The sequence below is a fragment of the Phyllostomus discolor genome, chromosome 8, assembly GCF_004126475.2.
Source record: "Phyllostomus discolor isolate MPI-MPIP mPhyDis1 chromosome 8, mPhyDis1.pri.v3, whole genome shotgun sequence".
Taxonomy (NCBI): domain Eukaryota; kingdom Metazoa; phylum Chordata; class Mammalia; order Chiroptera; family Phyllostomidae; genus Phyllostomus; species Phyllostomus discolor.
The window spans coordinates 76,016,281-76,042,566 of NC_040910.2; the positions used below are offsets into that span (position 1 = coordinate 76,016,281).

A 26,286-nucleotide genomic window follows, 5' to 3' on the forward strand; every position below is an offset into this window, starting at 1 on the left:
CCAACCGTTAGACTTACTATATTTCCTTAATATTTCCTGAGTGCTCACTCGGTGTCAGACACTGTGCTGGGCACTGAGGACAAAGATGAAGACTGCCCCTGGTAGTGACAACCCAGTATCATCTGAGAGCTATCACTATATTGTAAAAAAGGCAGAAATTCCCCACTGTGCGCTCAAAGGACAGACCCCACCAGCCCCAGCTCAGCTGCAGCCTGCAAGAGACGGGCCTACCTCGGGGGCATTGGGAAGCAAAAATCCCAAGAAAGAACCCATTTACCAGCTGTGCTCTGTGAGAGTGGGAGACTTCCAGAATTTGAGGGGTCCCCAACACGATGTTTGAAGTGCCCTCCTCACACTTCCTGCTCCTCCTTATCCACACACGTTACCTTCAGCTGCCCCATCATTTTGGGATTCCCTCTGGTCCCAGAAGGCCATTCGGGGCCAGCACGTCTGGGTGAGAGTGTGTGAAGGAACCAGGCCACTTCCAGCCTAATGTATCAGGGGCCTTTGGTGAGCTTTCAGGTGGAGTCACAGCAGAGGAAATTGATTCTCCAGGCAACAGGATCAGCTTTGGGGTGGGGGTGGGGCGGAGCTCACTGTGTCAACAGTTTTCTCACCTGGACAGCTAGGCGTGAGTTGGCAACAGACCCTAATGCTTGGAAAGTCAGTGCCTTCTAGACCAGACCACGTCCTAGTAATGGGAGCCCTCTACCTGGGACCATGGGCGGTGGGCAGCAGTCCTCTGGAGGGGGGGAAGGCAGGTGGGAACCTGCAATTTGGCCCTTTCCACGCCTCAACAGGTTTGAGCCCTCCTGGTGCCCCCATTCCCCCTGAACCTCCAGTCTGAAGCAGCTTTCCCAAAGACTATTCAGTGGGCAAGAGCCAAGGCCAGCAGGGCAGAGTCCTTCCCATCTTGCTGGACGGGCCAGGTGGCTTTTGCAGATTCCCAGTCAAGTTCCAGCTTATCACTGTAGCTGTTCAGGAGGGCAGGCTGGGGAAGGGGTGGGACAGGGGCCTACACTGATCCAGAGGCTGGAGAGACCATCAGTCAGTCTGAGACAGGAATGCTGGCCCTAGGGGCTCTCCGTACCTGGGGTCTGTTCATCATCCCCACCTCCACCAGCCCATAGCTGGGGTCCCTCTCTCTTGGAAAGTTTGGTTCTCTTTCGCCATCCTTGCCTCGTGGGGTTTTGGCCTCCTTTACCGCTCCGTTGCGGAGATTTTAGATTCCCCAACACACAGCCATAGCTGTGCTGTGCCAGCACACAAGCAGCCTGAGCCTCAAGCATTGCCAAGTGCTGTGTTTATTGGTTTGTCACACTGAAGAGCAGTTTTTGAGCCAAAATACATACAGACTCTGTTCCTCACAAAACCACTGAGTCACTAAGGCAGGCACATAATGGCCACCGAGCTTGGGGGAGGCCAAGGACTCACGGACACAAGTGGGCAATGGGGTGGGCTAGCCCCCAAACAGGCCGTGCAGTGCCCAGGGCAGGGGTGTGGGGGGAGGCTGTGCCAGCCAGATGCAGGACTTCTGGGCCCTTTTTTGTGTTTCTCAAGTGTAGGAAGTCTCCAGACCTTAGTCTGGGGGCAGACTAAGGGCAGGCCCCAGCCCTGGGGCAAGGCCTAGCTAGCCTGCATGTGTTGGGGGTGGGGAGGGGATGACAGAGCAAGCAGCATGACATGCCCCTACCCCCCAGTGAGTGAGAATCTTCCAAGGGGGGCTCTGGGTCCATATGCCTCTCAACATCCCGAGAAGCCTGTGGAAGGCAGAGCTAGCCTTGCTTCTCAGCAGCAACAAACAAGGGGGACCCAGGCACCTCTTCCCTCCAACCTCAGGGACTCAGCAGGTGCCTGGGACAATGGGCTGCCTCCAAGTTTGGGGGTCACCTTTGAGAGGAGGCTGTGACAGGATCACATCCCAAAAGAATCGCCCTGGGACTCCTCTCTAGAGGAAGTGCTCCAACCACATTCAGCTGGCAAAGTATCACCCACACAGCTTTCTGGGATGGATCTAACGTGTGAAGCAAGACAAGGCGGCAAGAGTGGGATCGTACAGATACACACAGGCCTGCTGTACAGGCTGGAGTAGTGTGTGGGGTCGCCTCAGGAGGCCATAGACAGCAGTAGTGCCACTGAGGTGGGCTGCTCCCACCCAGGGCCCAGCTCCTGACTGCCCCTCAGTCTCATGGGAGGGCCCAGAAGGCAGCCCAGGAAACATGCCCAGCTGGGGTTGGTGTGCACACACGCACTAGGCCTGCAAAGGGACTCTCAGAAGAAGTACATCAGAGGCCCCTTGCTTCACATGACCCTCACCAGAGGGGCCCAGGCAACTACAGCCCTGATCACTCTGGAGGGCCCCAGGCTGACCCAGGAGAAGACGTGGGAGCAGTCCAGCCCGAGGCTGCTGGTGGCAGTGGGGCTATTTCCAGGTGTTTGAGAAGGGAACAGAGTAGGTATTCCCCAAGTCAGCTGCTCCCTGAGGCCGCCCCTTCCCTCCCTGGCCCCTGACTTGCTCTGCAGAGCCAGAACTGCCTGGAGTCAGATCCCAGGCTCACAAGCACTTTGTTAGAAACACAGCTGGGCAGGCAGGACTGGCTGAGAGGGCGGTCTCTGCTGTGCTGCCCCACACCTCTCCCTGCGGGGCCCGGGGCACCTGGGGCCCAGGCTCTGGCTGGCTGCTGCCTCGGGTGGCAGTCCTCACTTGTTCTCTATGAGCATCTGCACCTTGTGGACAAGGTCCCGGGCGATCTGCAGGATCTCCTGGGCATCATGACGCTCAGCTCGCTCTGCAGGAAACACGGACAACTGTGGGAATGCCGGAGCAAAGGCGGTGGTCTGGGAGGAGCCCTGGGGCTGTCCACCCACTCTCTGTCCACCTGCTGGACTCCTGACATCTGCCTATGGGGAAGCCGGCACTTCTGAGCCCCTCCAACCCTGCCCAGGCCAGGAGTGGAGGCGCCTAAGCCCCTGCTGGGGGCAGCCAGGACGGGCTGGACAAGCTCCTACCATTGAAGAACTTGATGATGTCGGTGAAGTCCATGTTGTTGTCACGGATGATCTCACGGTAGGCCTCCACCAGGGCCAGGGCGATGAACAGGACGAAGTGCTCCGAGGAGATGTGCCGGGCCGCCCAGATCACCTCCCACACGGCGAACACGTCTTCATACGGCAGCTCTGGGCACAGCCAGGGGCTCAGGCTGAGCCTGGCTGCCCACGGGCCTCCAACGGGCCACAGGCGGAGACAGAGCTCCAGGGGCCAAAGTCCTGGGGTTCTCTCCCTTACAGACAGCCCAGTCCGAGGGGGCGGGGCTCCCTGCCTCAGGCCAAGACCCTGTCCTTCTCCTTGGTAACCCCTGCACCTGGGTTCCTGTGGACTCCATACCACCTCTTCAGCTAGAGCGGCTCTACTTTTACAAACCCTGGTGTTCAGGGAAGATTTGGTTTGACAACAGTTCCCAAAAACATTGCCTGAGGGTGATTTTCCACTCTGTCCTCATTTTGGATCCACCTAAGGAGCTTTGAAAATCTCGATGCCTAGGCAGCCAGCTCCACTGGCAGTCTGACACTGGGTGGAGCGCAGGGCACCGGTGTTTCCAGAAAGTTCACCAAGTGGTTCCAAAGTGCAGCTAGGGTGCAGAACCACTGCCTTAGGGGGAAAAGGATCTCCTACTGCCCCTCACCCCAGACCCACCAGCCAACCCTTCTCTTACCTCTCTTAAAATCTAGCAGGAACCAGCGGTAACAGAAGTAGAAGTGGGTGTAGTCTCCGTTCTGGTGCATCAGTTCAAACAGCTCTGAGTCCAGGATCTTGTGTGAATGGAGAAAGGGAGGACTGACCCCACATCACCCTGCCGCCCCTGCCCTCCACCAGGCCCCTTGTGCTGTGGCGGAAGTTGGGGGACTGGGTGGAAAAGGTGAAGGGACTGCGAAGTACAGACTGGTGGTTACGGAACAGTCACGGGAATAGAGCACAGGGAATAGAGTCGGTAATAGTGTAATAACTGTTTGGTGCCGGGTGGGTGCCAGACTTACGGGGGGATCCCGTAAGTTAGGAATATGTCGAACCACTGTGCTGTACACCTGAAACTAATATAATGTTGGATTTCAGGGGGGATCCAAGATGGCACAAAGTAGGTGAAAGTTACACTCACTTGCTCGCAGATATGAACTGGAATTACAACTAAGTTATAGAACAATCAACCCGAATAACCAATGGAAGACTAACTGAACAGAGATCTTTTTACTAAGGATTTACAGAAGAAGCCACACTGAGGCGGGCAGGAAGGGTGCCGCGGTGAAAGGGCGGCCCCTGCTCCCACAGGCGCCAGCGGCGGAGAATCCAGAGGGGCATCTCAGCCACAAAGGCTCCCCCCTCAGAAAGGTGGGGCCTCACCCCCACAGCGGGCTCCTCCCGGCCCAGAGCACCAGAGCCAGGAATGGGAGCCCACATTAACATCTGGTTGTGTAAGTCAACTGTAAGTAGAAAAAAGAATGTTTCTGAAATGAGAGAAATCAAGCTTATACATAAAATAATTTTTGGAACGCTCGCTGGCCTCCCTGTGGAAGACGGAGAAGCCCAGCAGTGTCTGGTCAAGTGCCCACGAGCCGCAACAGACCTCACCTGGATGAGGGAGCGCATGTTCGCAAAGTGGGTGTCCATGGCGCCCCCACTGGGGAAGTTCTGGCTCATCCTCTTCATAAGGTGGCTGAAACAGCTGTAGGCCAGCTGATCTGAGGGGAGACGGCAGTGAGGCCACGGGGCAGGAGACCCCAACACCTCGCTGCACAGGGGGTGTCCTGTGACCCCGGGGACAGGGTTGGCTGCTAATCTCACCTGTCCAGACCTAGCAGCCCTCTTTCCTTCTCCAGCTTTTGGGAGCCCAACCCCGACACCCCCGTCTGGAAATGCCCCTGTCCCCGAGCCCCGTCACTCACCATTATCGAGGATGACCAGGAGCGGTGCCAGCAGATCACACATGCCCTGCACATAGCCCATGTCCAGGTGCTCCCACACGTAGCTGAAATGCCAGGGACAGAGTCACGGGGTGTGTGCCATCCTCCCCTCCCCTCTCGGGTCTTTGGGAGATGGCCTCTGAAGCAGGCCGCCACTCAGAAGCCAGCCTTTGCGTGGCCCTGCAGCACTGGCAGTGCAGTGGTGGAGAACCCAGCACCCCTGTCCTCAAGGCACTCAGGGGTTCAGGCAGAGAGACAGTGCTGGGGGAGGGGGGGGTGGCCTGGAGTGAGCAAAGTCAGGCAAGGCTTCCTGAAGTGTGGCTGAGCTTCGATCTGAAAAACCCTAAGAGTGGTGGCAGGGAGGGGAATGAGGGCGCCTGCAGACCTGACCCCTCCCGGTGCAGGGTCCCTGCCCTGCAGTGGCACCTGCACATGACGTCTCGGAGCCGCTCCAGGTTGGGGGTGGTGAAGTACCAGTAGTTGCGGTCGCATCGCTGCACGTCCTTGTCAATTCGGTGCAGGTTTAAGGCCACAGTGTCTAGTAGTTCTATCTGCAAGAATGGGGGCCCCTCGGGGTGAGCTGGGTGCCAGAGGTGACACCCACAAAGAATGCCAAGGGGCTGAGAGATCAGTTCTCTGGGGATGCTGAGAGACAGGCTTGGGGCCCTCCAAGATGGTTGGGGCACCCCTCCTTTCCACCCTCCAGCCTGTGCCCACTCCTGGGGATGGCAGGGTGGCTCTGGGGCCAGCTGAGGACAGGGCCCGGGGAACACCCACATACAGTGTAGGCAGAGGTGCACACGGCCGCCAGCTCCTCCCCTGCCTCCGAGGCCTTCTCTTGGCTGGAATCTTGGGACTCAGAGAAAGCGTGGACTGAAGGTACTGGCCCATCAGAGCCTTCCTCCCCACCGCAGTCCTCCTCCTCGAAGCCCACACTGGGCCCCTCGTCTATGCTCGACTGGATGCCTGAGGCCACGGAGTAGTTTCGAGAGGAAGGCAGTCCCGAGTCTGGAGAATCGAACTCCACTGACTGCTGCTGCTCCACTGCGGCAGTGCCCGGGGGCCCTGCGCCTGCGTGCCCCTCGGGCTCCACTCTGGGATCTTCAGTGCCTGGGGGCTTTGGGGGCTCCAGATCATCCACAGAGATAAACACCTGGCGGGGAGAACAGAGGGCGGGGCTCACACTTGCACACCGGCACCTCCCCTCAGCTTGATGTCTCCTTCCTGGGGGCACGGTGACCCAGAAGGATGGAGGATTCCATCTCTTCGCATCTCTTCTCTCTCCCCATGGCCTCCAGCTCGGCCTCCCCCGGGGCCAAGCCTCCCTGTCTGACCCAGCTGACCAGGGGGCGGGAGTCTGCTTGCAGGCAAACATGACGTCAGCCCTATCCAGCCCCCTCCTCTGGCTTCTTCCTGGGGCCTGACGAAAAGTGAGACACTCCAGGCTTCCCATGGCTGCCGTGCGGAGGAAGGGGGCGTGAGGCGCAGACACTCGATGGCACCGCCTGGCCAGTGTGAGCTGTGTCATCCTACAGACGCTGGAGGCAGCGAGGCTGCCCCTCAGGGGAGTGTCCTGGCATCTCACTGTGGCTGCTGGGCAGCCTGGGGGGTGTCAGGCTGGGGGTGTTAGGGAAAACAGGTTCTTCCTTTCTTTCAGTGCTGTCTGTTCAGAACAGGCAGGAGATTTTTGCAGGGACTGCCTCATCGATTCCATCAGCCTCAGAGCAGCTGAGAGGTAAGACGTGAAAGGAAACGTGTGTTGCCGATCACAAACAGACCATCACCATGGACAAGTCACAGGGAAAAGAAGAGACACACGCAGGCTGGTTTGCAGTTTGTTTTTTTGTTTCTATTTGGACTATGCAGGGAAGGGGATGCTAAAAGGAGTTTTCACTTTGGGGAAGAAGCGTGGTGTCAGGTAAGGCCGCGGGGCGCAGGCAAACCAGAGCCTCCGCTGGGCCCTGGTGCAGACAGGACTGGAGGAAGCCGAAGGCCGGGGGAGGGCTTGGGCTTGCCGAGAGGGGACTAAGGATGAAGCATGTGGGGAGGAGAGTGTGCCTTGGTCATTTTGCTCCAGCTTGAGTTTTCTGTTAATATTAGGAAGGATTTAGCAAAGCAGCAAGAATACACATTAAAGTGGCAATTTTAAAGAGAAAACATAAGTTAGTGAAAGAATGTCCTTAAAACAGAGACTTGTCCCTTTTGGTTGGGCCCAGCGGCCGCCGTCTGGGATGCATCCACCTACACGCAGGGGTGAGGCCCCGGCCCAGGCGGGCTCTGAGCCGGCTCCGCACGGTCCACTCTCACAGCGGGGACGGGCTCCCAGGCCGGGAGCTCCTGCCAGTAGACACAACAGCCCCACTCTGAGTGCTGCCCTGGTCTCCAGCGACAGCGCACAGTGACATCTGTGCCGTCAAAGGGTAGCAGAGCTGAGAGGGGACCCTGAGGCCCAGAGGTGGGAAGACAAGTCCCTCAGCTTCTCAGCAGTGGCCCTGGGACTAGAACCCAGGGCTGCCTATCCTTAGCCTTGAGGCCTCTCTATGGGGAGGGACTTCCCCAGTCCCCATAAATCCATCTTTCCCTGCTAATCCATTAAAACAGAGCACAACACACTATCTCGCTTTGTTCTTACAACACCCAGAGAGGTGGGGGGCAGGCGACAGTCACCCCATGTTGCAGTGAAAGAATATGAGACACAGACGCATGAAGCCACCTTCCCAGCGTTCCAGCACCAGTGAGCACTAGAGGTCGGGCTGGCACTCAGGACTCCTGGGGGCAAAACGCAGGCAGCTCTCACCCCACCCCTCACCCCTGGGTCCCGTCTGGCTCACGTCATTGCTAATGGTGGAATCTCGGTGGATGAGGCGCTGCACGTGGCTGTCGATGCTGCTGCCCGAGGAGAACTTGGTGAGCGTGGCTGGGTGAGCCTCCTGCTCCCGCTGCCGCACCACCGCCTCGCAGGCCTTCCACTCCGCCAATACCCGCTGGTACCTTGCTGCCACCACTGTGTCCACCTGTACTAGGACCACACCGTGACCATAGGGGAGGGGGGCCCCGGACCCTCCTCTGCAGGGGCTGGGACAGCTAAAAACTAGGCTTGGGGCCCTGGCCAGGTAGCTCAGTTGGTTGGAGCATCATCCTGATACACAAAAGTTGTGGGTTCCGTCCCCGGTCAGGGCACAATACAAGAATCAACCAGTGAATGCATACATAAGTGGAACAACACATTGATGTTACACACTCTCACTCTCTCAAAATTAAAAACAAAAAACCTGGCTTGGGCCTAGCCATAAGGACATTTTTCTCTGCTAACATCGTCCTGTGCCATGTTTAAAGAGGCCGAGCCTTCTGAGGCCTCTCTCCTTGGGTCCCTTCGCCCGACTACCCACCTCCCTGTCCTCATGGGAAGGGGCTTCCCTACCTGCTCCATCTCCTTCTTGCTCATGCCAAACTTGTAGTGGCCAAGCAGAAAGGGCCAGACGTCCTTGCGGATCTCGTGTTCCACGCCTCCATAGTAAACTTGCCGCAGCAGCTCCAGTTCCTTGTAGTTCTGAGGGGCCCAGGGGGTACAGACTGTGCAGTCCCCACAGTCCCTGCAGTCCCTGGGTGACCGCATCCCACGGAGAGCTGGGGCTGGGAACAGTGACTCGGTCCCTCTGCTGGGGCCCAGGGAAGCCCTGCTTTGCGGCAGTCACACCCTGCCTGCCTCACATTAGAGCTGGATGAGATCCCCTCCTTCTCGAAGGGCAGAAATGAAGCCCAGAAAGATGCAGAGATTTGCCCAAGGTTGTAGGGTAATATGGAAGCAGACGAACCAGTGCTGTTCCCATGGAAACCCACAGCCCCAGCTGAGAGTCCACCAGGACCCAGGCCACTCCACGGCCATCGGTCCTGGCCTGTCACCCTGGACCACTGCCACCTTTCACCTGAACGCCCAGCCGGCCTGTGAGAGCTGCCCCAGAGCAGACTGCTGTGCACGCACTGCTGCCCACCCCAGCCCCAGGCCCGGTCTCTGGCCCCGGCGCCCCAGAGCATGTACCTTTTCATCCTTCTGGTACTTGCTCCACACATCCTTGGTGAGGCCCCCCGAGGCCCCGGGGGGCCGGGCGGGCGGGATGATGTTGTGGTGCACCAGTGCCGACAGGTGGGTCCGCACCGTGGACAGGTGGCGGCAGTGTGCCAGCCCTGGGGAGTGGTTGGTGAGCCCGGAGGCCATGACCTCAACGCCTCCCCCGCCCCCGCCTCCTGAGGCCCGACCTTGCCCTGCACTCACAGCCGTAGAAGGCCCGAGACACGATCTGCCTCTTCATGCTCTCACACAGCAGCCTGAGGGGCAACCTGTGGAACCAGCCTGGCTCAGAGGGCCCTGTCCCCTCTGGTGGGGGAGGATGCGAACGAAGGACCTTGGGGGGCAGGTAAGGAACTCCGGGTGGTTAGGGGAGAAGTCACAGCTCAGCAGCATGTCGGGAGCTCCCTGTGGCTGCCAGCCAGCCTGGTAGAGGTGCTGGGGGCCCAGCCTGGCCTCCAACCACCCAGGGACCTTGGGCACCAGGTTCACCTCATGTGACTGAATTCTGGTTTCCTCATGTGTAAAATGGAGAGAGTCACGTCAGAGCCCTCAGGAGCAACAGGTAAAGGCAAGGGGCTGGCAAAAGCATCAGTGCTGACACTCAGTCCTGGCACAACCTCCCTTCCCGTGCCATTCCCGGCACATGTGGGTGTCCAGGCATCTGCTGTGTGTCCCCAGACACACACCCTGATGGTGGGGCCCGTGTCCACACTGGGAAGAGGGGCTCACAGGACTGAGCGCCTGCTCTGCAGGGTATAGCTCTGGGTACTCCTATGGGTTATGTACCTCATTTAGTCCTCACAAGAGCGTTAGGAAGCTTGTGGTGTGAGCCCCATTTTACAAATGCAGAAACAGGCTCAGAAATGTAGAGCCTCATAGTGACTCAGTAACTTGCCAAAGTCACATGGGTAGCAGAAACAAAATTCGAACCCAGGTCTGACCAACTTGAGGCCACCATGTCAGGCAAGTGACACAGATTGGCACATACACAGGGATGGACACACCCACGCGATGGTGTTCTCCCCGCCCACTCACCGGTCAGGGACACAGGTGCAGTGCTTGGGAGTTGCATATGGGCAGCTGCCGGTGGAGCAGGAGAGGCAGGGAGAGCCCTGGCTGCACAGGGGCTCTCGGTGCCAGGCCGGCAAGCTGGGCCCGAAGCCCTGCATCTCGATCATGTCACCAGCATCTGAGGACAGGAAGGGGGCCGTGGTCAGGGCCCAGCAGGCCTCCTGCCCCAGCCACCCTGCAGCATGCCCACCTCTGTGGCCAGAGCTGCAGCATGAAGCCACCCATTGGTGGAGAGCTGCGGGGGTGGCACCTGCCCGGTCCAGAGCCCAGAGATGGCAGTGGTGAGAGGGAGGTGCCCAACACTTCCCAGCCTCCGCCTGATTTTTCTGCACGTGAGGGGATACTTTGACTGAGTTGTGGATGATTGTGTTTGTTCTCTCCATCTTGCTATCAGCAATGGAAAACACTTGCTTTTCTAGAGGAAAGAGAAAGCAAGAGAAGGAACAACAGAAGCCTGAGCTCCCTAAGCTGCTGCCAGCTAGCGTGTTCTTCGGTGATTCAGCCCGGTCCTCTTTCTGGGACAAACTCTGAGAGGCACAGGCAGATGCCTGGCCCTGGAACACTGCCAGCTTTCCTGTGCCAAGTCTCCACTGATCAAAGCCCCTGAGGACCCCGAGGGTTCTAGACCGGGTGGCCAGTGGTTGACGAGAGTCAGGGCTCCCTGTGTGGGCCTCGCGCCCCCACTGCCAGCTCCTGTGGGTCCTCCCTGAGTTCTCCGTCCTTGCCCAGCCTGGCTGCACTCAGCACATTGCCCCCCCACACACAGGCGGGCTGGCGGGAAGGGCAAAGGTCCCAGGGCTGCCGGACCACCACTGGGATGAGGGCGGCGTCTGGGCACACCGTTCCACCAACCGTCCAGAAGAACGTCCCCAGGGGCAGCCTCAGAAAACCGCTCCTGAGACACATCTGCACCCAAAGTACAATAGATGGAGCCTCCTCCGCCAGCCCAGCTGGTCTGAATGAGAAGCCGTGACCAGTGAGAGCTTCTAGGGCCCGAGTGGGACAGAGCACAGCTCAGGGGGCACTCCGGCAGGTCCAGTGAGTCACAGAGAGGAAACAAAGTGAGGGCAGGAAGTGAAAGGACTAGGAGGCGATGCTAGGAGGCAGGGAGAACAGAGAAGAGTGAAGAATGGAGGGAGAGAGAGAGAGAGAGCTGTATGTGTGTGATGAGGGCTTTTTTCAAGCAGTGCTGCTTTCTGCGAGTTGTGGCCTGGGCCCTGGCCTGCTGAGTCCGGAGCAGACCTGGGTCTGCTTTCTGTGGGGCCAGACTCCAGCTCTAGGTGTGCCTTGGTGGGGAGGGCTGAGCTGAGAGCCCCCTCCAGTCCTCTCAGGGGCTGCCTGGTCTTGGCCGGGAATCTCTTCCCAGATCCAGGGTGGGATTTTTGTAGCGATCTGGCCCTTCAGCTCCACCAGGAGGCAAATTAAGGGAACGTACTCGGTGTGGAGGGGCTGCGGCTCTGGGAATGAGGCCTTGCAAGCCATGCAGAAGATTCAGGGAAGAGAAGAGGGGCGGACAAATGCAGGTGGGGTGGGGGTGGGGGGGGCCCAGCTCATGCCACGGCAGCAGGCAAGGACAGAGGTCGGTCTTGAGAGGAGCTGAGGTGGGAGCAGGCCCAGCCAGGCAGGCGGCAGGCAGCAGGCGGGCAGGCAAGGGGGGAGACAGGTGCAGAGGGTGGGCACGCAGGGAAATGAGCTCATGCTGGGAAAGCAGGGCTCAGCCAGGGCAAGTCTCCTGGGTCAATGCTCTTCACCTTAATTCTCCAGGAAGGAGCTGAACCAGCCAGCATGGAACACTGCATCTCTGAGTTAACCCAGTGCAGACAGCGGGAGCTCTGGAGTGACTGGGCAAGGGGCAGCAGGCTGGGAGGGGGCTCGCTGGGTCAGCTTTGACTCTGACTCTCTCCTCTGAGCTTGAGGAAAGTTTGAAGCAAAACAATCAGGGTGGTTGAACCCCACAGCCCCTAAGACTCCGAGTGAAAGGTGCCTGGCCTGGAGCAGAATTAGAGTGAACAGCATGTCTGCTCTGTGGGAGGCAGCAGGAGAGGGGGGGAGGGGAAGGAGAGGAGAGTCTGGACACCCGCCACTTGATTCACATGCACAAGTCAAGCATGTTGCAGGCCTGAAAAGCAACAGCTAGCAGGACGGACTCAACAGTGTTGTCATTATGGACTGGAGTGGAAGTGGGGGCTCTCACACCATCTCCCCCGACAACCTGCTGACTCTGCTCCCCTGCCTCCTCCCCTCTCCCAAGTACTGGAGTCCCAGGGGCTGCATGCTGGCATACTGGGTAGGTCTGGCCCCCGAGTTCCCCCAAATAATTCCAAGACAAGCCCTGAAGCCTCTGCACCCTGTGAGCCTGGACGTTTCTCTGACCCTGGAGGCCTCGGTACTAAGACTGGTCAGGGGGAGGCCTCCTACCATCAAGTCTTCCAAGACAGGGGCTCAGCAGGAGCCCCCAGCCTGACTACCAGTTCCTGGGGGTGGGAAGGGTCAGCCCAGGCCCTCCTGACTCAGCTTTTCCACGTTGCTTAAAGTCAGCTAACCTATAATAAGCATCAGCCCCAAGCCCAGGCTTGCAAGGAACCAGGTGGCAGGCCATGTGCAGGTGACAAACATCAGGTGCGGGTCCCCAGGTTCCCACCCGGGTTGGCCTGCACATCCGACTGAGACGGCTGGGAGGGAGGGTGGTCACGAAGGCGGGCATGTGGCGAGGAAAGGGGCAGCTGGCAGGGCCATGCTGAGGGGGTGCCAGGCGTGTGCTAGGCCACGGGACTTGGTTGCCCAGAGAGAGGGAGACTCATCACTGGCGTGGTGGCTAGGCTAAGGAACTGGACTCTTTGGCAGAACTTTGTGGAGCGGAAGGGGAGTGTCATGTGTCCTTAGACATCCTCTGCAGGGCAGGGAAAGGGGCAAAAATTAAGTCTGCGGCATGAGAATGGGGAAATTCCCCTAAAGTCCAAGAGAGCTGGCCCTTCGTAACGGGTGTCCCTTGGGTACCCCAGCCTAAGCCTCACAGGTTCCCTGGCTGATTACACTCCAGAGAGTGGGGTCCCCCTTCACCAGCCTAGCTCTGTGCTAAGATAGGTGATGGACAGAGTGGCTGTGGGCACTAAGCTGTGCCATTTACAATAAAGGGACCCTGTGCACCCTGTGGCCTGTGAGGGCAGAACGCGCCTGACTTATATCCCTGGCAGATGTGTCTAGATTTCATACTAAAGCACCAGGCAGTGCCTGCCGGAGCACCCAGGCTTGCTGGGTAACTGAGCCCTGGGTCTCCTTCTATGGCAGCTCCAACCCCTCACCTGACCCACTGGTGACTCCCGTCTGCATGAGCCATTGCAGCCCCTACCCTTACCCAGGAGGGGCCTGGTACTTCTGTCCTGTTTCATAGAGGCAGGACTTGGCAGCACCAGGCCAGCAGGCGGGGGGAGAGAGAGGCACTGCCTTGGGTTTGCCCGCATGACACCCAGGAGTAGGAAAGGGCTCAACGGCCATTCCGGGTTTCCAGGGGCAGCCAGACCATCAGACCTTCCCACCCGGCGGGTCTCTTCCCTCTCCTTACAGACTCAGTGGGGACCCCAGGGCCCACTGCGTTTTGTCCCATCCACTCTTCTTGCCAGCGCCTCCTTCCGCCCTCCCGGACCTGCCTCTTGATGGAAGGGAACCATCCTGGGTACAAGTCCCATAATGCCAACACTGCCATTCGAGCCCTGCGGTGGGTGGCAGGTGGGCCCAGGAGGGTGGGGGCAGAAGGACAGGGTAGGGCAGGGAGAAGGGGAGGGATAAAAACCTTTCATCGGATTGGGAGCTGTGAGGTTCCGCGAGCAGATCATTGAGAGCATCGCGTGTAGTTTATCCTCCTCTTCCTCATCATCGTCCACCGAGGCCGCGCGGCTGGCCGCTAGGTGGTGGTAGTTAATAGTGACTGCTCGAAGAGAACAGCGAGAGAGGCAGAGCATAAGGACCCTAGTCCTGGGGCAGGAGAGACCGGACTCCGTCCTCGTGGGGAGCAGAGTGGCGTCTGCGTCACCTTCAGCCTGCAGCGCATGGAAGAGTAGAAAGGGAGACCTGAGAGTCTTTTGATGATTTACTGGGGAGAGTACGGAAGAAAATGGGGGGACAGCAGCTACAGAGCTCCACTCTTTGGAGATGGCCCTCCCTGGAAAAAACAGGCAAGAGAGAGCTGAGGGGGGAGCCAGGGCAGGGAAGGACGGGGCCCAGCTGGGACAGGCTGGCCGCGCAGGCGCTCCCCAGCCCTGGCACAGGCTGGGCACTACAGTTGGCGGATGGATCCCGATCGTCCTTCAGCTTGCGTCATGGTCTGGCTGGGCCAAACGGAAAGATTTCCCCGAACCCCCTTCTTCAGACTAAAAATCCAACCTCCGAGGGTTTCCCAGGGCTGCTCTCCAGGAGCCCGAGTCACCCCCCTGGGTTTCAGCTTCTTGGAGCCCCCGCTTGCCCTCCAGGGACGTGGATCTTAAAGTGAAGTGACCAAAAGCGGGAAATCCCACGGCTTGAAGAGAGGAAGTGCAGGCCGAGTAATCTAAGCCGAGCAATTGCCCGAGGTTAAATGCCAGGCGTGCAAACACGCCCGGCAGATGCATCTCCTAGTCAGGCACATCAGAAAGGGGGGTCCCCACATCTTGTGCCCTCCAAGCCTGTTGGGACTACTTGTGCTGTGGGTATGTGTTTGCAGTCTGGGAAACCCGTCTGTTAATACAGAGGCAACTTGTTGACAACTAACTGGTACAAGTTAGGACCCTTAGGGAGCAGGTGCTCTGGCGGCCAATGATCTGAGCTGGCACATCCCCGACCTTCTTCCCAGATCCGTGGGTCTGGCCTGGAGTAGCCCGCGGGGAGCAGAGTGCGCTGCCGGGAAAACGAACTCTGGTGTTGGCGGATACCTGGTGGGGCCCGGAGTGTACAGCCAGGTGGGGCAGGACCCACCAGTGCCAAGCGGCCTTTCAGCCCCACCCTTGTCCTGCCCCAAGCTGAAAGTCTCACCCTTTTCAGATGCACCCCCTACTCCAGCTACAGCCCCTCTCATCAGCAGCTGGTTTGAGAAGGGTCCTGGCTCCAGTGGAGTCAGCTAACAATTTGCACCATCCAAAAAGAAGCACTGACCCCGCACCCAGGCCTCGTGGAGGTCAGACAGTGGGCCGAGGCAAAATGGAGGCTTCTCCACCTTCTGTATCTAGTCTTGCCACGTTTTTACCCCCAGGGCAGGGCGTGAAAGTATGACTAAGAGAATATGGTATAGAGACGCCTGGATCCGCTGAGTCAAGATCCTTGGGGCGACGAGGGAAGGGAAAGAGAGCAGGTAGAAGAGAAGCGAACTCCTGGGAGGACAGCTGCAGGTGAAAGGCCCGGTGAGAGACTAAGCCCCAACCGCTGGTCATCCTGGTCTGGCCACGCACTTGCCTGCCGCCCCTCCTGGGTGAGGCCGTGCTCCCCCGCCTCCCCGAGCACCCTTCTCCTCCGCAGAAGCAGCGCGGGACACTCACTGTGCTCGTGTCTGTGACCAGGGTAAACAATCCGGAACACGTAGTCCGTGGCCCACCCTGTGCCCATCTCCTCCACATCCACGGGCCGCATGCTGCCGCGTTTCCGTAGCTTGGGGAACACCTTCCCCTGGGGAGGGAGAGGTGGGCAGTTAGCTTGTGCAGGGCAGGGTCCATTCCAGGGTCCCACCCAAGGCTGCTCCTAAGAACTCCGTGTGCGGAAAGGAAGGGAGGCAGGCAGAGAACCTGCCTCACACACCCCTTCACCCACAGCCTCCCAAGCCCGGAGGTACCTTCCCCTGCTGGGTCCAGAGCGGGGGCTCTAGCTGTCCTCGAGGCAGAAGTCCGTTCTCCAGGCAGGACAAAAAGGACAGCAGGTGTCCCCCCTGTGGGAAGTGCAGCGGCGGCCTCTGGATGCCGTCCTGGCTCACCAGCACGAGTGTGCCACCGTTTTCTGGGGGCGGGGGGTTGAACATGGGTGAGCGGAGCGGGGCCTCCGAGACCTTGAGGACATCACCGCAGCCCAGTCGGCCAGGCCCCCAGACTCGGTAAGAGGACGGCAGGGCCAGAGTGTGGGGATGACAAAAGAAGGACGAGACATCCAATGGGCCGTGCGCCGCGTATGACCCGGAGAAGGCAGCCTCTCCTCCCTCACCCCTGTGCCCAGGACAAAGGAGGCTCACTCTGCTGGTGGCAGTGGATGCAGACAATCTGACTGAAGGGCACAACCAGGGCATAGTCCCAGTAAACGCTGGAAAGAAACCAGATTGGTGTCACTGTGTCCCAAGACCAGCCATCCTGCCTTCCTCAACTCCTGGCCCTAACACCTGTGAATCTACCCTGAGGACAGGATCACTGCAGCCAAGAAGTGACCTCTGCCAGCCATGTCCCTCTGGGCTCCATGCTGCCTTCATGGCACAGAGCCTGGCAGTGTCAGATACCTAGATCTTGGCTCTGGCAACCCTCTTAATGCCCAGGCCTGGCTGGATCTTAGAGAGCTTGGGAATATTTCCAGGCAGCCTCTCTCTGCAATTCTTGGCATCGGACACAGCGTGAGGCCTGCCTCCTGGAGCAGGCTGCGCCTTTCCACCCCCCGCCTGGTGGCAAGCTCTTACTCCCTTCCCTGGCTCCTGGGAGTGAGTCCCAAAGCCCCCACCTCTTTTCCAGCTCAGAGTCCCCCAGAGTCCCGTTCATGAGCTGGTTGGGAGTCCACTTCAGAGTTAGGCTCTCTGCAGACTGGTGCAGGGAGAGGTAGCCAGGGACAGCCTCCATGTCCTCCTTCTACAGGGAGGAGACGACACACAAGAAGACAGAGATGACAAGGGGCTGACAGTCTCCCAGGGACAGCCTATGGAAAACGAACCCCAGGTGGGAGTCGGGGGGGCCAAGCTAGTCCAGTCAGGGACCCCGGACTGGGGCCCCGGTGGCAGCAGGGGTGAACATGAGCCACACGTGGATGTGGGCACATCCTCTTCCTGGCTGGCCTGGTGCCACTGGCTCTGCCCTGTCCATCTCCTGGTTGCCAAGTGTGTCCCGAGCCAGCCATGCCCAAGCTGGGCGTTCGCCCGCCTGCTGGCTGCCATTCCTGTCCCCAGATGGCCTGGTTCTCAGCTCGCCAGAGCAGATGCCATTTCTGGCTCCTGCAAGTTTATGACTGGGCGTGAGACAGTGAAGTGGGGGTGAGGTCCTTATCTCCCTTCTCTCGGGTCAAGCCCCTTAGGAAAGGGATAAATGTGGCCGGAAGGTTCCAGCCCTGGGGTCTTTGGAGGAGGGAGGTAAGGGGTGAGCACTAGGCTTCCTACCGGCTGCACCAGCACATTGTTCTTGCCGTAGAGCAGCCGCGTCCTCGAGTTCTGGTGCAGGGACTCCACGTACTCGCGGGCGCAGGCAGCTAGCCTGTCCTCCGAGGTGCTGCCGCTCGAGTGCCGCTTCCGGATCTGCACAAAGCCCCAGCTCAGCCCCAGCCCTGGGAAGTCAACCTGGGAGGTTGAGGACCCTGGACTTCCATGCAGACCCTCTCTGGATGACCCCGGGGGTCCTTCCTGCCCCTAGTTTGCTCTCAGCCAGGTGTGCCCCTGGCATTTATGTGTTCTTGGCATTAAGTGCCAGTGTGGGGAAGAGGCTCTTCTGAGGTGGCCACTACCTTGGGGCATCTCCAAGTCCCAGCCTGTGTCTGCAAAGAGCATGGAGGCCAGCTGCTCCCCCCTACATGCCCATGGGCATAACTTGGATGAACACATGGGGCGGGGAGAGGGACGCCTACTCCTAGGGCTGGGCGCTTCGCAGGGGAGTCCTGGCGATTAAAGGGACCCCTGATACGGTGTCTCTGGACAAGCTCATCAGCAGAAGGGTCAGTCCAGTAGTGATCAGCTGTCTTGAGCTTGGTGTACTCCAAGGCACAGGGTCCCACTGTGGAGACAGATACAGCCACTCAGATGGTGCCCCCTACACCTGCCCCTAAACCCCCACTGGCCCAGCAGAGGCCTCTCTGCTCTTAGGCTCACCTAGAAGACAGGCCAAGATGGGACCAAACACAGGGTCTGCCAGTAACGCGTCCTTCTCATAGTACTTGCTGCCAGGGGAAAGACAGAAGGGGCACTGCTGGGCTCCTGGACTCATCCCAGGGTGGTCAAGCTCACCAAGCAGGGACATTCCCACAGAGACTAAATTCTTGTTAGTCACCAAGAAGAAATAAACTTGGTGGGGTGCCTGGTGTGGTCTATGCTTTTGAGGAGCTACAGGGGAGAGTGGGCATGCCTGTGGTCTGTGCTGGACAGCTGTGCATGCTGAGGGGTGGGGCTGAAGGAATGGTCAGGAGGTGGGCCCCAGGAAGGCACATTCACCTGCAGTTCTCCACCAGGTACTGCACGACCCTGTCCAGCACCTTCTCGATGAGCGCTGTGCGTACCCATATGTGTTTCAAGGCTTGTGGGCTGAGGGCTGGGGCCTTCCCACCAGCAGAGCCCTGTCTCCGCAGGGCTTCCTGGTTACTAGCCAAGGGTTTCCTGCAAAGAGGGGTGGGCTTTAGGAGTGCAAGAGCCCAGGGCTGAGCCCCAGACTAGTGGTGCTGGGAGTGGAGTTCAGTGCCTTAAGACCAGAGCCCAGAGGACTGACTAGGAGCTGAGGGCAGGGGGATAGGGCCTAGTGCCTGTAAGGGGCCAACGCCCACCCTCAGGCTGGTCCTGGGAGGCCCCTCAAGAAATGAGCCCAAAAGCCAGCCTGGGAAGTAGCCAACACCAAATGGTAAGAGCAGAAGGGAGGGATGGGAGGGCCAGGCCCAGGGCTCACCTGCCCTCTACTTGTTGCTGCAGCTCTTGTACCTTGTGGCAAATCTCCCCAGCCACTGGGCACGTCTTCCCCACCTTGGTGAACAGAGCAGCCACCTTGTCACTGCGTAGGAAGCCGGCGGCACGGCGTCTCAGCTGATGCAGGAGGCAAGCCTCCACCGCACCTGGGCCACAAAGGGAACCAGCACTTAAACCTCGGTAAGGGGGAGAAGGGAGAACACTCCTCTTCCCCACACCTGGGGAGGGGAGAGGGGCAAGGGCAGGCCTGACCTATGCTAGGACGAGGAGGTAGGGTGTCAGTGTTAGCCAGGCCAGCAACACCGATCTCCTTCTAAAATTCCCCTCATCCATCTGTTCTGACCTGAACGGACCTGGGAGGCTCTGATGTGCCACGCAGTTCATCTCCCTCACCTGGTGCACACACACCTCCCTCCGTATGCAGCATTGCCCCTCGGGCCGTGAGGGCCAGAGGTGCCAATTCCAGGTGGCATGGGTGGCTCCACCCCGTGGCCACTTATTCTGGACTGGGGGCCCAGGGAGCATACAGCCCGGCAGCCCTCCTGGAGAGCATGGATGATCTGGTTGCTAAGAAACGGGCTCTAGAGGAGCTGAAATACTGAGGAAGCCATCACAGAGATCAGACCTGACAGCAGCCCCTGAATTATTGATGAGCCCAGCAACCGAGAGTGAGAGATTTCTATCTCCCAAGCAGGGAGGGCTTCCCTTCATTCATTCATGTTGTTAGGGGCCAGGCTTCCTCTCTCTGCCTGGACACTGCCTACTGCAGACAGGATCCACAGGAAGAAAAGCAGGGCTTGGTGGGGAGAGTGGGGAGTTACCCTGGCCATGTATATAATCTAAAAATGCTTGTGTGTCTACGGGTGGCAGCAGGGGGGAAGAAGGGACTTGGCCATTATTGACGCCAAGCTAACTGCTTTACAAGAGAGCAGAAAAAAGTCCAGAAAAGGGAAGGGATTTATTTGATCACAGAAACATAGTGGTAGAGTTAAGACTAGGACCCAGGGCCCCAGACCCTGGCCCGAGCTTCTCGCGCCTTCTGCAAGTGTGTTAAGAGGGCAGGAAGGCGCAGGTGAGAGCGGGTGCCGCCTTCATTTCACAGGTGCTGTCTCCATGAGGACTGAAAACAGTGCAGTGCTGGAGCCGGGGAGCCAGGCTTATGGGCCTGGAGCTGCTGCGGCCACTCACACTTTCTCTGGAAAACTTGTGTGACTAATGCACTGAGTCTCTGTTTTACCGTCTGTGAAATGGGGAATACTTCTAAGGACTGGTATGAACGTTACATGAGGTCAACAGGATCCCGCATGCACAGGGCACTTGACCCCTGTCGGTTCCTGACTGCTCACCCCTTTTTGTCCAGACTCTGTTCTACGGCTCACCTGTAAGGGCTGGGATTTTGCAAGACCTCTCCTTGGCAGGGAGAGGAGAGGATGCATTGGAGACAGGAGCACAGAGGTGGGTGGAGATGCTGTTCTCTTAGAAACGGGGGAAATGAAGCTTCTCATCTATTGTGACTAGTGTTAGGAGACTTAGGACATAACCACTGAAAAGAGATGTTCTCACCTGTTTTGCCTTCATTTTAACGAGTGACAGGCAGTCACTGCTGTCTGTAAAAGTTTTGTTTGGCCCTCTCTTGTCCCGAAGTCAAAAAGCTGGATAGCCCCGGGAGACTGGCCAGCACAGTGAGGGCATCCCAGGGCAGAGGAGACAAGGCAGGACCCTCCCCCTCCCGAATGCTTCCTGCCAGAGCTCTTCCCTGCTCCGCCTTGGAGGACTTCTCACGTGTTCATACGAGGAGGGCCCCCAAAACCTGGAGTTACCTTCTGGAGGGTGAGCCCTTTGTAATACAGGCTTCCCCCACTAGCTGAGTGTTCTAGGAGCCCATCTGTGTCAGTGGGCTAGCTGGTGTTGTTGTGAGAGGCTGTGTTCGGCTTCAGTGAATTTTTTTAAGACTCTTTCAACACATTTGCCCATTTCATGATGGGTGATTTACGAGGGCACCTGCCCACACCATGCTGAGTGTTCGGCAGTTTTTGACCAAAAACAACATGACCCCAAAACCCTACTCTTACTATTCACCCCATCTTGCCCCAAGCGACTTTCTTTTGTGTCCCCAGATGAAATAAGTCGTCAAAGGGAAGTGTTTTGCCGAAGTGGAAGAGGCAAAACAAAAGATGGCAGAAGCACTAAAAGCCGTCAAAATCGATGAGTTCAAAAACTGTTTGGGGCAGTGGAAAAGTCTCGATAGGGGTATTGCATCAAATGGAAAGTACTTCGGAGTTTTAACATGCAAGAATACACACACGATGTTTTATAAATAGTTCCCAGGTATAGCGGCCTCCCCTCGTCCGTCCATGTCCACACACGTGTGCAGAGACGGACCTCTACACATCCCGTGTGTGCGTGGGGCACGTGATGGGATCTTTGCCTAAGTGTCCACGTGCTCCTTTCCTTAGCGAGTCCCCTTGGTGCCTGGAGGTCTTGGTGGCCTTGCGGATGGGGCACAGGCAAGAGACCATTTTGCCCCAGTCTCTAGATCCGGGGGCTGCTGCAGTCACAAGTCCGCACCCGGAGAAGGCGGTGACTATTTTCCAGGGCTGCACACCTCACCCAGGGCGGGGGAGAAGCAGCACTGAACAGGCCAGACTGGCATCATGTGGCACCCATCCTGCAGGGAATCAAGTGCCTTGGTGACGTGACTAATGGCTGGGATAATGAGTCATTAACCTCCCCCCTCCCCCAGGAGATTGAATGCAGCCCTGCTGGGGAGCCGGGGAATGGCAGGCGGGGGCCCTCCCATCTGCCTGGCCTCACCCATCTTCCTAGGCAGCCTTTGAGCAAGGGTGTCAGGGTGCTCTGGGGTGAGCGAAGGCCTTCCTCAGCACTCACTCTGAGCAGGAAACGTGAAGAGAAGCCCAAATTGCACCCCCAGCCCCCTGCTCACCCCACAGCCAGGGAAGGTGCCTGGGCAATGTCTGGGGAAGACAAAACCCCTCTCACCCCTCTGCTTTTCAAGCAAAGCAAACGGGCCTCTCTGCCAGGTATTCCAAACCCAGTTCCACAGGCTCCTTGGCCAGCGACTGTTCGAACTACCCCGTTCTTCCCCATTCCCACAGGGTTGTCTCCACAGAGAATCAGCACATGCATGAACAATGTTACCGAGTGCAGCATGCAGGCAAAATAACAACATAGTAATAGTAATAACAATAATAACACTAATAATAAGTGAGAACTACTATCCTAAGAAGGTTGGGGGATGAAATTCTGGAGCTCCAATGACCCCCAAAACTGTGTGTGAATTGTTGACGTGCTCCAGCACCCTTAAGGTGAGCACTTTTATTCTGGACAGAGGGTCGACCCATGGCTTTTGGCTTCTAAAAGGGGTACCTGACCCCCCAAATTTAAGAACCTTGCTCTAAGATGTTTAGGTTGAGCAGAAACATAGACCTTCAAAACTCAGAGATGCAAATATAAAGACTCTCTCCCTCCAGCCCTCCCTTTAATATACAGTGAATGCCCCCCTCAGAGCTGCAGTTCCAGAGCCTCAGCACAAGGTCCGACTCCCCAGCCATCCTTGCTCCTCGGGGTGGGGCGGGGGAGCCCACACAGAGGCCCGAGCCTCTTCTCCCCTCCTGTTTGAAGGCCCAGAGCACCAAGCAGGAGAATGCCACTGCCTTGCTCCCCTTTCCACCCCAGACAGCCACTGTGACTCATCCCCCAGTGGAGGCCGTGGCAGGGGACACCTGTCACAGCTAAAGCGCTGAGTGAGCAGGACCTGTCTGCCTCTAACTGAGCTCTCTGGGCCCTGATCACCCAGATGTAAGGGCTGCAGGATCCCTGTCCCTGTGTGTCCAGGTTCACCTACAGCCCTCTGGACGCACCAGAACAGGGGTGGGTAGGCCTGGCCACATTCAGCTCACTTCATGTGCGAAAGTGCAGGCCAACTTATAAAAACCAGCAGTTTTTGTTCATTAGTTGGCGAGGAAAGGTTTGGTAAATGAATCGAAACAGAAACAGAGATAAGACTCAAGTGTGATCATCCCCACCCTGGCCTTCTGGTGGCCTTCTGAGTCACCATGCCAGGTGGGCCCAGGGCACCCTCTCTACCCTGTCAACCCGTGCTGCTGACAAGAAGGCTCACGGAACTGCACCTCTGGGCAGGAGCAGGACTCACTTGAACCCTGGCACCTTGCTGTGGACATCTCCCTTCTCCCCAAAGGTCTGGCACTGTCTTCCCAGGGAGAGACCAGGAATGACAGACCCAGGCCAGCCCTGCGTCTCTGCCTCACTAGCCTCTGACGTGTCCCTGAGGTCTACTAAGTTACAGGGCTAACAAATGCTAAATGGGTGAGACTATACGTGCTAATGGAATACGGCAGGGCCCCCTCCTACAAACCCATTACACACCAATTTAATCATTTCAAGGAGTCCAATTTGGAATGGAGCAGATACTGGTAGACAGAGACGGGAAGGACTTGGGAAGGGACTGAATCTTCTCATGCCTCACTGGAGGGAGGGCTGACTGGCACCGCCCCCACGGAGGCGAGGCGGCACGATCTACCGGCATTACAAGGAACCTCTGGCCCAGTAGCCCCTCTCAAAGAATGTAGTCTACAGATGAAACTACAAGATTACTCGCTTATAACAGCAAAGGCTAAAAACCATCCACATGTCCATCAACAAAGGACAGGTTAAGTAAATATGGCACATTCACAGAGGAGAATATTATACAACTCTGAAAAAGAATGAGGATTCCCTCTAGAAACTAATAATGGAAGAGCAAGATGCAGAGCAGTATGACTGCATGGCACCCTGACTATAAAAAAGGGTGGGATAAACAAGGAAAACAATTTTTTATTACTATAAAAAATTCTGGAAGGATACACAGAGACAAAAGTGGTAGCGGTTACCCACGTGGGAATCAGTAAGTGAAGGGAGGCCGGGAAAGACGTGAGACTTTTCACTGTGTATCTTCTGTACAGCTTTGATTTTTGAACCAAGTAGGTATATTACCAATTCAAAGTAATTATTGTAACAATTGAGTAGGTGCCCATTCCAGCCAGATACCAGTGGTCCATCATGGCATGATACCACAGATTCTCTACAAACTAGAGGTGGATCAAAACTCACAAAACCCATGGGCACCCACCCATGCCTACACCAGCTCCCTCAGCAAATGGTCTCCCGATCGGCTTGGCCTCCCATTCCCACAGGAGCGTCTGGGCTCTGCTTAGGGAAGCCACAAGTAATCTGAGCTGGCCAGGGACCAGAGAAACAACTCAGTGGGCTGGGACACGCTCAGGTGTCTCAGGAGCCCACAAAAATGGACAAAAGTTATGGCTGCCCAGGAAATGCGAAAGTGGTTGGGAAGGGTCCTCAGTCAGTCCAGGGGTCCTCAGAAACAACCCTGGCTTTCACCTGCATATCTGTTTAAAGCTGCACTCAGGAGCCAAGGGGCCTGGATAAGCCCAGACTGGTAATAGAGGGACGTGCAGAATGACCTTCAAGGAACCAGGCCTAGGGACACAGCACCCGGAGTTAGCACAGCATGACGGGAAGGCTGAGCCTGCGGCTCTGAGCCAGGAGGGGTTCGTCATGGGAGGAGCAGGTGTTCCCTGCTCTCCCCTCCCACCTCTGCCAGCTGCTACCTGTGCAAGGGGAGAGTTCTGTTGTGGTTGCCATAGAGCCCCAGTGAGGAAAGCAAGGGGTGGAGCAGCCAGCCACAGGTTTGGGGACTTTACTCAGAGCAGAATTTTTTTTTTAAGATTTTATTTATTTATTTTTAGAGAGGGAAGGGAGGGAGGGAGGGAGGGAGAGAGAGAGAGAGAGAGAGAGAGAGAGAGAGAGAGGGAAACATCAATACATCAATGCATCAATGTGCAGTTGCTGGGGGTCATGGCCTGCAACCCAGGAGTGTACCCTGGCTGGGAATCGAACCTGGGACACTTTGGTTCCCTGCCCGCACTCAATCCACTGAGCTACGCCAGCCAGGGCCAGAGCAGAATTTTTAAAAGCCTTGTGTGGTGGGACCAAGACTATCAGAAGAGGTGCAGCCTTGCTGGTGAGAAAGGAAAAGGTGGGATGGGTGGCCTCTTTTTAAGTTAGGAACTTCCTTTAACTGCTAAGGGAGGAAGTCAATGTTTACCTGCAGCGAGGAGGTGGGAGGAGCAAAGAGGCCAGGCCGGGACCGGTGTCCTCAGCCTCGCTCCTCCCAGCTCCCCGGGCTGGTACCTCCACCCCCCGGACTCAGAACGAGCCTTTCTGTGATAACCAGGGTACATTTTCCCTCAGTCTCCACTGGGTGATGATGGCTGTTTGCTTCAGTTTGAGGGGGCAGCATTCAGCTTTGTTCAACACCCTAGAACAAGAAAGCATTGCCCTGATATTGCAGAACCAAGCAGATGAGGGAAATGAAATTCATACCTCACATACGCATCTTCCTCGCCCCACTGGGAGTGCAGGGCAGGGCCAGCAGGCGTAGTACTCCAAAGGCTTCCCAGGGAACCAGGCCAATGCTGGCCTTGTGCAGCTTGGCAAGGGGCACACTGCCTCCCAGACTATCTATGGACACCATGTTTGGTGACCGGAGCTGTGTCTCCCTCACAGCTAACTGCTCCTCAATGCCCCACTCCTCCAGGCTCTGCCACTGGGCAGGCCTCACGGGTAGATCCATCCCTGGGCAGCTTAGGCTTTACAGCAAGACAGATACAGGTTGAAATGCTTTCCTTACTAGCTGTTTGACTTTGTGCAAATCACTAAGTCTCTCTGCGCTTCAGCTGCAATTGGGGAAAAGAACAGGCAACTCAATAGGTGTTGACTGAAGGCAAAGCATATGCAGAGGTGCAAATGGCTCTGTGATTACACCTAGCACACTGAAGGTGACCATGAACCTTGGTGCCTTCCCTCCTGTGCCTGCAGATGGTCGGGGTGCCCCTCCTTCCGAAGGCTGCCTGTTCCACCTCTCAAGGGTGTAGCTCCAGCAAACATCCACTCTCTTTCCTGTATCTTTAATGTTTCCCTATGAGATACTTTCCATTTGTATATAAACATTCTGTAATTTTTCCAACTTAAAAAAAAAAGGCACCACCACCACTATCACCTACCTTGGCCCTACATCCCCAGTCAGGTGTTGAACCATTCAGCTGCTCCTCTTTATGTAAAATTTCTCAGGGAAGTTATCTATATTCACTAACTCTATCTCTTCCTTCTCCCATCCTCTCATTGTTCCCCTCTTTATGAAAAACACTTCATTATGAAAAATTCCAAACAGACACAAAAGAAGACAATACGATGAACCCTGAGCCCTCACTTAAGCAATGACAAAGTCATGGGCAACCTTGTTTCAGTTATGCCAACTCCAACCACTCTTTCGCTTGTCCCCAGA

The 26,286-nt window shown here is 57.3% G+C and overlaps 1 protein-coding gene across 7 annotated transcripts in view; it reads right to left on the reverse strand.

Moving 5' to 3' along the window:
* Positions 1 to 1,286: 1,286 nt before the first annotated feature.
* SGSM2 (small G protein signaling modulator 2) overlaps positions 1,287 to 26,286 on the reverse strand; it is a 35,280-nt gene continuing 10,280 nt past the window's right edge. Inside the window, exons 3-24 of one of the 7 annotated variants that reach the window (XM_036034389.1) lie at positions 18,886 to 19,048; positions 18,441 to 18,602; positions 18,102 to 18,169; positions 17,861 to 18,006; positions 17,400 to 17,534; positions 16,754 to 16,878; positions 16,281 to 16,348; positions 15,891 to 16,051; positions 15,601 to 15,727; positions 10,287 to 10,511; positions 10,061 to 10,214; positions 9,230 to 9,294; positions 8,996 to 9,141; positions 8,378 to 8,506; positions 7,788 to 7,970; positions 5,738 to 6,109; positions 5,383 to 5,507; positions 4,939 to 5,021; positions 4,625 to 4,734; positions 3,714 to 3,810; positions 3,010 to 3,222; positions 1,287 to 2,789 (exon numbers count right to left, since the gene is read on the reverse strand). In XM_036034389.1, the coding sequence (XP_035890282.1) occupies positions 2,701 to 2,789; positions 3,010 to 3,222; positions 3,714 to 3,810; positions 4,625 to 4,734; positions 4,939 to 5,021; positions 5,383 to 5,507; positions 5,738 to 6,109; positions 7,788 to 7,970; positions 8,378 to 8,506; positions 8,996 to 9,141; positions 9,230 to 9,294; positions 10,061 to 10,214; positions 10,287 to 10,511; positions 15,601 to 15,727; positions 15,891 to 16,051; positions 16,281 to 16,348; positions 16,754 to 16,878; positions 17,400 to 17,534; positions 17,861 to 18,006; positions 18,102 to 18,169; positions 18,441 to 18,602; positions 18,886 to 19,048 (3,146 nt within the window). In that variant the 3' untranslated portion in view covers positions 1,287 to 2,700. Of the gene's footprint in view, positions 2,790 to 3,009; positions 3,223 to 3,713; positions 3,811 to 4,624; positions 4,735 to 4,938; positions 5,022 to 5,382; positions 5,508 to 5,733; positions 6,110 to 7,787; positions 7,971 to 8,377; positions 8,507 to 8,995; positions 9,142 to 9,229; positions 9,295 to 10,060; positions 10,215 to 10,286; positions 10,512 to 13,886; positions 14,022 to 15,600; positions 15,728 to 15,890; positions 16,052 to 16,280; positions 16,349 to 16,753; positions 16,879 to 17,399; positions 17,535 to 17,860; positions 18,007 to 18,101; positions 18,170 to 18,440; positions 18,603 to 18,885; positions 19,049 to 26,286 lie in introns of those variants that run through there. The other 6 variants (XM_036034391.1, XM_036034390.1, XM_028520773.2 and 3 more) reach the window with 6 other exon arrangements.